Source organism: Dermacentor andersoni, chromosome 3, assembly GCF_023375885.2.
Source record: "Dermacentor andersoni chromosome 3, qqDerAnde1_hic_scaffold, whole genome shotgun sequence".
NCBI classification, from domain to species: domain Eukaryota; kingdom Metazoa; phylum Arthropoda; class Arachnida; order Ixodida; family Ixodidae; genus Dermacentor; species Dermacentor andersoni.
The window spans coordinates 151,481,160-151,493,564 of NC_092816.1; the positions used below are offsets into that span (position 1 = coordinate 151,481,160).

General features: G+C 46.4%; 1 protein-coding gene across 1 annotated transcript in view; it reads right to left on the bottom strand.

Moving 5' to 3' along the window:
• LOC126524628 (E3 ubiquitin-protein ligase RNF10) overlaps window positions 1-12,405 on the bottom strand; it is a 63,420-nt gene that overhangs the window by 40,119 nt on the left and 10,896 nt on the right. Inside the window, exons 5-6 of the mRNA XM_050172928.3 lie at window positions 10,975-11,123; window positions 5,252-5,400 (exon numbers count right to left, since the gene is read on the bottom strand). Of these exons, the coding sequence (XP_050028885.1) occupies window positions 5,252-5,400; window positions 10,975-11,123 (298 nt within the window). The remainder of the gene's footprint in view (window positions 1-5,251; window positions 5,401-10,974; window positions 11,124-12,405) is intronic.

Sequence of the window (12,405 nt, forward strand, 5' to 3'; positions counted from 1 at the left end):
GAGACCCCTTGTACACCGATGTTGAAGAGGCGCTTTACCAGTGGTTCATCACCAATGGCTTAAAGAAGGCGGGCTTTCTGCGTAAGGACGAACTTCCCCAACCCGCTGAGACCGACCCGGTGGAAGTCGCTGACATAACCGAGCTCTGGGAGCTCGTTCCTACTGGTGACACAAGTGGTGTGTCGAAGGAGGAGTTTTTGACTGCAGACAGTGCTGCCTCGTTCTGCGATGAGGTCACCGACGAGGCGATCGCCGAAGATGTGCTGTCTCGACAGACGCAAAGTTGTGCGACGGTGGCGACGGCATCAGCGACAGTGACAACGAGATCGACAGTGGCTCCTTGACCTCGACCACGATGTCCACGCAAAGTGCACTGTCGTCGATCGACTCCTTAATTGATTTTATGCATGCTAAAGGATTGCCGCCAGTGTTCACGCAGCAGCTGGAATCCATGCACACCGCGGTTGTGAAGCTGAAGCTGCCGCAAAAGCAAGTGCAGATTTCGGACTATTTCGGCGCGCCTAATCCTTGACACGGTCATTGGCGCTAGAAATAAAGTTTGTTTTTCACGGCCTACTGTATACATCATCTATTCTTTACAGCAAGTAGCGAATTCGAGTTCAGAGCTGCAAAGGTAAAGAGCGCAAACGCGTTTAAAAAAAATTTTTTTTTTGATAACTGCAGTCCAGATATAGCGATCATCGGTTATAACGATCATATTTTTCGTCTTTATCGATATCGTTATAAGTGGACTGCACTGTACATTGGATCCTGTGGAAGCTATGCCGGGACCGGATGAAAACGACGTAGCAGCCAGGAAAACGCAGCAGTGAGGAACGTAACAGTGGGGTTCTACTGTATAATGAACTTCAAGATAAGGAAGTTCTGAATATAAGAAAATATTTCAGTTTTTATAACTTCTCACTTATAGAACATGAACCACGTAATTTGAGCCTCCGCATAATGTAGTGTATTATACATAATTTCATTACAACGAAATTTCACTGTCACCACAAGGAATACCAAGACAATGAATGAAAACATTTGTAGATGCAGATGGTCATTAAATGATTTAATTGTAAGCGGCTACTTGCAAACACACCTGTCAAATTGCACGCGACCAAGAGCGACCGTGGAAGCAGGGCAGTGTCATGTCCTGTATAAAGTCCAAGTGCGATGAGATCCTATCATGCCCTGTGCACTGTATGCTTTGGGTATGAGGGAAAGTGTGCGAGGGTGAACCAATAAGGATGGCGGATTGACGATTGCCGCCTTCTTGTGAAAGCAAGAGGAAATGGGGAAGGAGCAAGCTGGTGATAATGCAACCAAACACGAGCAAGGGGAAGGGGAGGAAGTGTGAGGCAGGTTGGTGCGCATCCTTTTTAGTGCGGCCATGGCTGCCCGTGGCTGTCAGTGCAGATGAGTCCACATGCAGCTCGCGGACCCTATTACAGTGAAGCTGTTAAGCGCTACTTTCCCCCTTGTCACCACCGCATGTAGAAAAAATCCCAAAGATAGTGCAATGCCATATCGACCCATGGCGGAGGTGCCGCAGGTGTTAAGCACTCCCTATACGTGGGCCGATCCCGAAGACAGTGCAATTCCAGGCCAACCCATAGCGGAGGTGAAGCAGGCATTAAGCACTACCCATACGTGGGCCTATACCGAAGATAGTGCAATGCCAGGCCAAACCGCAGTAGAGGTGCAGTTCGCCATAAAGGGGCCCACAAACACAGCTTCGCTGGTCATCCTTCTTCAGAGAGTGGAAGGGCACTGAGTTTTTTAGCGGTAATCTGCAGCATGCACGAAAAGTAGACGTGCCTTGCCGAGATGGCATGGCATCATGTGCGCTGTCTTCCCTCGCGTTTAGTACTGGAGGTTGCATAATCTCGAGTTTCAGAGACGCATTGTGAAGCCGAAGAATTCATTCCCCACTGCCAGCAGTTCAATGACAATGTAGTCCCACTGCAGGTGACACTAACAGCGGCAGGGGCGGAGTGGACAGAAAAGTGTGGCCGACTGTACCACTTCACATCTTCACATCGTACCGCCGATGTGAAGATAATGTAGACGCAGCATGAACCTGTATCTTTCGTTGCAGACTCTTGAATTCAACAAAATACAGTCATCAACCGATTTTCCAGACCTCACGAAACCAAAAAATAGTCAGAAAAACTCAATCAGCCAAAAAAAGAAAAATTTATTAGGCTTTGAACAGCTTCAAAAAATCTCTAATTATGCCCTGCCTCATATTATGCTTGGAGACAATCAGACTTGTTTGGATTTGCGCAAGAGTGATGTCATCTCTGTATACAGTCGACAAGAGCATCACCACGCTGACTATCTCCGCCAATGAAGCTCATCATGGAGACTGACGAAACGAGCCATGTTCCTTCGCACCCCTTGGCCCTTGCGAAGGCACAGGACAGCAGGTTGTGCCTTGTGGTATATGTGGTATCATTACAAGTGGACAGCACTATAATATGTTTCTCGGGTACTACATATTTTTCTTGGAAACCTGTAGAACGCATATTAGAGGGGTAGCACTGTTTTGGGGCCACATTGGCGCAGTCAAGTTCAGTCTTTGGGTTAATACACCCTTCGAAACATGAATGGACTGCACCAACTGCGCCACAAGCAGATTGCTTGCATGTTGCTCGCTGGCTCCTCATTCAGCGCAGTTCTGCAAACAGCTTAATCGCTCGCGTTCATTCTTGTTAGCTGCACTGAAGTCGTTACTGGCCACGCGGTTTCTCCAGCTTCGCTTGACTTGCCACCGAAACTGAAAATGGCTGATCCGGCCACTGACCATCGGCAATGCACGATGTTGATAGTGAAAAGAAAGCACACGGCTATAGATTTGGGAGCAAAGTGCTTCTAAGTGATAAGATGATCGTCGCGAGCATGCTTGCATCATAGAGTGACGGCGACGACGGCAGCGATGACGCGGTAGCGCAGGCTACCTATACAATGCCTTCACAGGAGGCCCGGCAGATGATTGAGTCCCTACAGGGGGCTTCGTTCTCGCGAGGAACCTTCCACTGCACTACGTGGAGCACTTGGATGCCTTGGAGAAAGATTTTATCAAGCTTCGCGTATAGCGTACAAGGCTGACGGACATAGGCTTTCCTCATGCAAGCCAGCAGGAAGTACGTGGTGAGATGCATGTGGCGATCTCTCAACGTTTCTTTTGGATTTTTCAAGCTGACGGGCTGCCACAGCAGCCTTCTCACAATATTTAAAAGGCCCCTTTTGGGGCCAGCAAAGTGATACCTCAGAGGTGCTCGCATATCGCTTGCTGTCCGTGACACCTGTTTGCAGTTGTTATAGCAGTGCCATTCTTTAACGCCGACAGCCATGGCTTCTTACCCCAGTTGGAGCGCCCAGGAAGCAGTTAAACGAGTGAACACAATCAGCAGCTGGATGGAGGAAGGTGGTGGGGAAGGGCACTGGCCTCCCTGCCATTATAGTTTTCTCACATCAGCTCTGCCATCTCCCTATTTTGATTTTTTTCATGCAACCCGATTATAACAATTATCAGTCATAACAATGTAATTTTCGTGGCACTTGAATATTGTTATAAGTGGGTTCGACCGTACTTTTATTGTTTCAGCAAACAACCGAATGTAATTACTATTTATCTCAGGAACTACATCACATATTTAGAATATAATTTGATATTTAATATCAGCACGCAAATCTCAACAAATATGTGCAGTTCCATCAAATTTGGTCCAAAAGTAAGAAATTTATCCCAACAACCCACGTCCTCCCTTAACCCTTCCAGCTCTGTTACATTTTCCTTTAGGCAGATTTTTTTGCTCAATATATCTAGTGTGAAAAAGCACTCAGAAACGGTAGAAAATTTTGCATTTTACGATTTTTAACAAAGTTGCGGATATGGTGTCAAATGACTGCACCAGGGTTTAAAGGTTGGGAATGAACACCTCACATTCTCTTCGAAAAACATACACCTTCCTTGCATCTTATATTGCAGAGGCTGAAAAAGTTATATTCTATTTCGGTGAAACGTTATGTTGACTCTCGTAATATTCAAACAAGAAACTATAATCGTACTAAATAAAAAAGAAGCTTATCACATGTGTCGAGACCTCCCTATTCTAAGTCGCAGTTCGTGCCGAGTTCTTGATATTCCTCGGCAAAGCTACTCGACGAGATCTTCAGTTTCCTTATCATCTAGCAAACAGGTTGGGCAGATCAGTTCAGCGAGTCTACTTTGTTTTTATTGATGAAATAACTACATGCACCTAAATCTCTTATGGAGATTTATATAACAGTCCCGAGGGAGTTAATATGCCAAAAATCAACAATGCCCACTATGCTTTTAAAAAACATTTCAGCAAACGTGTGAAAGAAAACGAACCGACTAGTCCCTATCTAAATTTTACAACCACTGACAATTTTACAACCAAATTTGTACACTGTCGAATGAGCTATTTTATGAGCAACGAAAACCACTTTGCTTAATTTTTTTCTTCAGCTGCATTTCAACATATTTTTATAGTACAATAAAAATTACAAAGCCAGATGTCCAAGCTGTTTGGTGCTGACGTCCTAAAGTGAAACGAAGAGTGTTGCTGCTAGTATTGGAAAATATCCTAGTTTGATATTTCTGCAGGACTGTTGCCTTGCACCATTCGACCTAAACTTCTAGCAAGTGCCTCACGAGTATTCTGGTTTCAATTCGAAGGCTTCGCTTTTTCCATTTACTTTGTTTCGTGACTTGTGTCGGACGTTTTCTGTAATGTCAGACACCACCAGGACCAAGAGTGTTAAGTCTACCCATCGTTATAACAGATATATCGTTATATGTGGTGTCATAAGTGGACTGCACTATAATACGTTTCCCAGGTACTACATATTTTTCTTGTGAACCTGTGGAATGCATATTAGAGGGGTTGCACTGTTTTGGGGCCACAGTGGCGCAGTCAAGTCTAGGGTCCTTTAGAATACAATGTAATCCATCTTTATAGATAAAAAAACGATTATACCCAATCAGGTGCTGTCTAAATCAATGATGTCACAATGAGTTGGTGCAGTCTTCCGCTCGTTTGTCCTTTCTTGTTTACCAAGCTTCCTTTCAAGGTAATAGATTGTTTATATTTTTTTTGTCCTCCCCCCCAGTGGGGGGAGGGGGGGGAGTACTGCAGAAGTGCAATGTACTAATGCGCCTGAACGTATTTCTCTCTTTAGTATCCATTCAACTACGTAATGCCCGAATAGCACTTGCCTGCAGGGCAGCCTGCACAAAGCAGGCTTCGGGGGCATCCCCTTCCTCGAGGAGCTGGGCTCGCAGCTCAGACTCCTCCCTGTCCAACATGGCGCCCAGCTGCTTTGGGCACGCCACCAACACCCTCTGGTGGCAAGTCAGCCTGTCTTCTGCGCACCAGAGAAAAAAGCACGTGCACGATTACACCTCCGTTAGCCATCAAACTTCAATATAGCCGCACACAATCTTGGCTGCAGATCTGCAGGCAAGGTTGACCTGCAGATCAGAAGGTTGCTGCACATCAATAAGTGAGCCAAGATCACTTTTTTTTTTTCATTCCTGTTTTGTTACAATATAAATTACTGCACCAAAATTACGTCCCTGTGTGGCCAGGACAGCTGGAACATAACTTGGACATATAGGCAGCGTACAAAACACACCAGACATATCGATTCCAGCACCATCTCGTGTATTATTTACCCTGGTATTATGGTGGCACGACAATACTAACAGTTGTTGCTCTTAAGAGACTAAATTCGACTGATTACGACAAACCAACTTTTCTCTGGGAAGGTTAAAGATTGGGCATGTTGGTATAGCATATTAGAGGTTGGACTGTGCAACAATTTGATGAGACACACAGAAGAGAAACACACACCACACAGCGCTATTTGCAACTATAGTTTTATTCCCTTGTCAGTGAAGTAAATACAGGAAGATACTCAAAGGGGGCATCGACAAAAAAAAAAACTTTACAAACAGGGCCATCCACCAATGCCAAGCCAACTTTGTCACGTGATCATTTGTTGCTGCATTCTCTGTGCCTTTAGGCCTGTGAGGCTTAAATACGTAAATACAGTGCACCACCAAGTCCCAAATATATTTACAATGCCATCTGTATGTTGAAAATATGTGCCAATTTTTCAACTCTGTTGCTCAGCAAGAGATGCCAGCCTGTGTGTATACAAGAAATTGCTTTTCATGCCGTAGTCCTTGGTTTCAACTGCACGGCTTGTCTATGCCGACGGCTGGCAACTGCTCGTTCATCCACGTGTGCACACAACGGTTAGTGTTGCTTTCGTCTCATGGGCTGTTTCCATTTGTCGTGCTCACAAAAACTGATGCCTATCTGGCTTATAATTTCTCAAAGGGTCGCCACTAGATGCCCGCTCGTTTATTCCTCACAGGGGTGCGATTACATCTCTTCACAGGCTGGCATGCAGTTATATGCAGTTGCCAACCAATTTTCCAGACCTCAGGGGGACTGAAATATAGTCAGAAAAATTTGTTCAGCAAAAAAAAGACTTATTAGGCTTAGAGCAGCTTAAGATAAACAATCTGTAATGATGCCCTGACTCGTACCACACTTGAAGGCGATAATATTTGCTTGGATTTGCGCAAGTGGCATTTCCGTGGTCTCCATATACAGCAACCCAAGAGCACCACCGTGTTGGCTATCTATGCGAACGGAGATCGCCATGCAGATCGAAGAAACGAGATAAGTTTCTTTGCACCACATTAGGCTCTCGCGAAGGCACAGGAAGTGGTGCCGAGTACACAAATCCGCAGCCACTCAAGCATGTACACAGATGCGACATCTCCTAGACACACTTGCTCTATGGACACACCACCCGCAGAATGGCGACAAAAACTTAAGGAAAGAGAAAATATCGCATCAAGTGATTATGACAATAGGGCTGACTGAAAAAAAAAAAGAAAAAATTTGTTTCCTGGAATGTTTTGTCAGCCAAGAAAGGGCGGACATGGCCTCCGAGACTGGAGAACAGTGCTCTCAATTAAAGGGCCCTGAAACGGTTCGAACAAATTTTGCAGACGCGTAGCGTACAGCTAAAGTTAAGGGGGGACGCGGGGATCAGATCGCGAAAATCGCAAAAAAGATAGATTTTTGGCAACGACACGTTTCGGTATCTGCAATGCCTAATCTACATTGTATCAAAATGGTTTGACTGAAAACGCCCTAAAAGTGCCCGAAAAAAATTAATTTATCAGTGCGTAGGGCGAGAAAACAGCTTTAAATCGCGTAAAATCACCGCAGTTCGCGGAGCCCTAACTCGTCTTTCCCGCCACCGAGCGCCGCCATCTTGGTATCGTTCAAACGCTCGAAGTTTCGCCATTCCGTTTCTGAATTCCTCGGTCGTCGCCATCTTGTAACAAATGCACAAACACAAAAGAAGCGCGGGTCTGCTAGAGGCGGTCACACGGGCCCTGCGATGAAAGCAATCCTCCGATTGGTTGCCGTACTGAAAGGAGTCTCGCCATTGGTTGTTGCTGCAGCAGTGGGCAAGCTGGCAACCACAGCGGACGGCAGTTGTCTGCTTTGAAAACCACGCCGGCGTCTTTCTTCGCTTGACACTCGCAGAATTCAGATTTATGAAATCTCCCAGGTCAGTGATGGATCGTCGCTCGTTCGAAAAGAACTTTTAAATAAAGCATGTCTTCGGAAAACGGAAGCGCAAGCCTCCTACGGCGAGAAAAAGACGGCGGCCAGCGGGAGAAGCGGAGAACCCGACTGAACACGCGGATAGCGTGCCGCGTTATCTTGCACCGTGCGATTCCAGCAGCGAAGCCGACAATCGCCCTGTGACATCGATACTGATAACTAAGCCACCGGAAGACGTGCCAACGGAGGCTCTCGCACCTGTGCGTACGGCCACGCGAGTCAGCAACCGAGATCGCGTTGTTGGAGGCGACGCAGGTCGAAGGTCTCCATCGCCGGCAGAGACTGTGTGCGTTTCCGATGCATCGTGCAACAGGGACACGCAGCCTGCGAGTGAGCCCCAACCGTCGACGAGCTACATACTGTATGGTGACTCAAGGCTCACCAGACGAATCGTCGCACGATTCAGACGCACCTCGAGCCGCGTTTTGTGTCAGCGGTGACTGCAGAAGCGCAGGCATGCAGCGTTCGCGACTCCCTTCGCGCAGTGTCCGCGACTGAGCGGAAGCAGCAATGCCAAGAACAAATTTAGGCCCTTTGTGACTGCGAGTTCATTATTATGCCTGTTTCCGCGATGAACTCTGATTGCTAAAGCTCTGTGCCCAAGATGCCAACAGCGTTCTGTGGGTATACACTGCGATACCAGGCTCGGCCTGGCAGTGAAAATGGTGGTCATGCACTACTCCAAACGGCGCAAGAAAAGGATAAAGAACGCCTGAAGAAGGCATCCAAAGCCCACCAAATAAAGAGGCAAAGGTGTAAGAAGATGCCTGACAGCAATGATTCAAAATATTACAGCCCTGGTGCTTTTTAATAAATTTGCAGTGCTTTTAAAACTTTGCAGCCAGTTTTCTCAATTGCATTTTTTTTGTCAATCACCTCGCTCGTGGAAAGCGTAGCACAACAATGGCTGGACCGATTTTGGTCCAGTTTGTTTTGCTGTGATCCACAAGCTGTGCTGTACTTAAAGACAGTCTTGAAATGTTTCTTTATCTTTCCATTATTTAATTATTTCACAATTACTACATGGCTCCATGCAGTGAAGCACAGTCATGTGCATGTTATGTTGAGCAAAAAATTATTAGCGCACTAAAAAAAAAATCGAACACTGTCTTGATGTAGATTAGACATCTGGGCAAACATGCAAAGTATTTCCAGCTCCCTATCATGTTTTGTTACTGTGCCAGGCTTTCCACAAGCAAGGAACATATAAATTCTTATAAAACAAAAACTAATTAAGATATCCTAATGAAATTTTAGAATTGTCTCTTTATTGCAATGTGCAGTGTGCGTGCCAAATTTCAGCCCTTTATGTCGAGAAACAAAAAAGTTAGTTCTGATCCCCTCCTTTCCCCTTAATCATTCGCACCCCAATTTGTGTGAAGCCTTTCAAATTAAGAGAGCTATGAACGATTATAAGTTACCCTCCTCCATAGCCATGCATTTTCTCCTCAACTCGTTCGCCGAGTGATCGGGCATAAGCTCTGCCTTAATTGGCTCTGCGTCATGATGGCACATCGTGTTGTCTACTTGCGGTTCTCTAGGAGCGCGCGCACACAAAGCCTCTCCAACCTCTCCAGCAGCTGCTTGGCAGTCAACCCCAAGCGAGAGCTATCGAAGCAGCGTGCGTCGCGAGCATTCTGTCGCAGCGCCAAACATGTCTGGCATTCCGGTAACCACAGGTGGGCTGGACCTTTCGACGGATGGCTGGAGGCATAAACTCAAGCTGATGAAGGAACTTAGAGTAGACATACGTGAGTGGCCTGATCGGTCTGCACGGTCCATCCACGTGTTCGCGCAGACCTTAACTGTCACTCACGGTCGCGCTTTCACTGTCACTCGTGGTCGGACCTTCCTGTGACATTGCTCGCGGTCAAGTAGGTGTTCTGTGGTCGTGTCATCAGCAGCGCACGCGGGCGCGCTTTCCCAGTCACCAATGTGCGCCGGTCGTGCCTTGTCAACAAGCTTGGCGGCATCCGTTTCTACGAGTAGCTTTCTCCCTCATTTCTCATTTCTATGCCTTTTGCTGTTTTCCGTACACGTGGGCCGTTCGGAACTTCATTCCTTTGGGACTCATCGCAGAAGGCATGCGTAAGCTACCACGATCGTCCATCATGTTGATAGGAACGCGCAGCTCACTGCTGTGCAAATGCGCGTGAGAGAGGTTTGTCAGCAATTCCAATCTACAACAGCCAATAGGAGCGCGCCCTGTGCCCCACGTGACTACTACGCCCAATCGCAATGCCGCATTTGCCTTTTTTTCGCTTGCATTTGCTGGTTTATTTTTCGGTGGAGAAATGTGTTGCTCCGGCTGTCTTTAGCTTCGATCTCTCCTCTTTACAATGATACCAAGATGGCAGCGCTGCATCAACGGATGGCCGGGCGATCCGCGGTGCGTCGAGGCCTTTCGAAGCCAGGTTTTTCTCAATTTTTGATAACAACACTCTACGAAAGTGCTGTTTTCTCGATTTCTGCCACGTATTTTGTTATAATATTTCACTACAAGGTAAATAAAGGTCTGTGGATCGCGAAAAAAATAAATAAATCAGGAAATCGAAAATTTTGACAATTTGCCCACTTTAATTGCCACGTCCCCCCTTAAGCTCGCCACAGTTCACATTCCGTTTGTCCGAGAATGAGCAGCAACATTCACAATGCACCATAAGCACCGCCTTCGTGGCACGTTGCTGCAGCCGCAGTACACCCTAGTCTCAGAGGCTATGTATAGGCCGATCCATGTTAAAATTAAATTATGGGGTTTTACGTGCCAAAACCACTTTCTGATTATGAGGCACGCCGTAATGGGGGACTCAGGAAATTTAGACCACCTGGGGCTCTTTAACGGGCACCTAAATCTAAGTACACGGGTGTTTTCGCATTTCGCCCCCATCGGAATGCGGCCGCCGTGGCCGGGATTCAATCCACATTGTCTCAGAGTCATACGAAGTTGGACAGCACGTACTAGAAATACAAACTAAAGATACAATGACCTGTCTCAGCACCACGACCAAGCCATGGCGCTTTGGTTATGTAGCAGCTGTTGTCACATCACAACGGGGAAATCATAGCTAGAACCAAGGCAAAGCTTGACCACAAGAGACAAGCCTAAATCTTCCGATTAGGCTGCGCATTCCATCTGCTAATTTCCAATTCATTCCAATCTCTGAACGGGTTTCAGTTCAGCAAGATTATGCCCCTCAGCACAGCGTACACAGTCAACACTCTCGTACTATGCTGTGTAATGCACTCCTTTAAAAAAAAAAAAACAGTCAACTGATGGTCCCACCTCGGTTGACGTTGAAGGGCTCGAGGTCATCCACACGCCAAAGGTCAGCCGGCATGGGCTGGGCACCGGGCTGGTTCTTCTGGCGACGCATCAGGCACATGGTGATTTCGTCACCCGGCTGGTAGCCCCTTCTGGGCTGGGGAACCACCCTGCAAGCCATAACATGTCCCCATGTCATTAGCAAACATCTAAACATCCAAAGGCACGAGGAGGTTGGACAACTCGGCTGCTAACAGAATGAAAAATGATTCATCACTACTGTCCACCATCTGCCAGCAGTGTGGTGCAGATTAGCTAGACTCCATAAAGCAGACAGGTCATTGATGCAATAGTGTGCTGAAGCACTGTTACCACGACAGCAGTTCGCTTGCAACAGGGCTGGCCCATTTGTCTGTCTCTTCCAATATGCCAATGAAGATGGTTAACGTTCTTATCAAGTTGTCACTGTTAGGCCACCTGTCATCCTCAGCTTCAATAACAATGATTTGCCTACCACTGCCACTGAATCTAGATTTCTGGCCATTGAGTGTGCAAAGACAGAAAAATTTTGCAGTGGGTTCTGTTTAACACCCTGTTTACGAGCATCATTTGCCCGATTCAATCACAACGTTGATGTGCAATCATCTGCGGCAACTAGGGCTGTGCGAATATTCGAAACTTTCGAATACCGAAGCGAATAATGTCATATTCGATTCGACCTTCGATTCGAATAGGGCTATTCGAAAACTTCGAATATTTTCAAAGTCTTTCGAAGTTTAATAATACTGGTACGCGTACATTTTTTGCAAGTTTGTCTTTCTATATCTACCCTGGGTAGAGCATTTTCATGCCACTTTGCTGACGGAGCCACGACCGCTTGAAAGAAACAAAGCCGTGACCGAACTTTGAACCTAGCACACGAATTCACGAACGTAAACAATATTGATAATGATAGCGATGGCGCTTCGTAAGTTTTAAAAAAAGCGTTTACTATTGCAATTTTTGGCACTAAATGTAACGTAACTGTAACGTCATCATAATATCCGTAGGTATTTATCTACCTAAAAGTACATATTATACCTTGTAATTGTAAGATATAATATAAATCGCCTTAACAACGACAAATAAAAAAAAAGTTTGTCTTAGCGGTAGCAGGTATTTGGTGAAGCAACCATGTGCTTTCTATAGCTTCTTTTTTTAGGCTTGCGCTTGCAAACGTGGTCGCCAGATGTGTACGTCGCTTTGAGTCATCAACTTCAGTCACGCTTTAGTTGTTCATTTTGCTCGACTGCGCGCACAGCCGAAGTAGCCAAACCATGAACGAATCGGCGCAGCGGGTGTTCCGGAGTGCCATCTGGGAGTTCTTCGATCGCGGAGCCAGTGACGCGACGTGCCGCACGTGCAAGATGCGCCTTAAGACGCCCACGGGCACTACAACCACCCTCATCAATC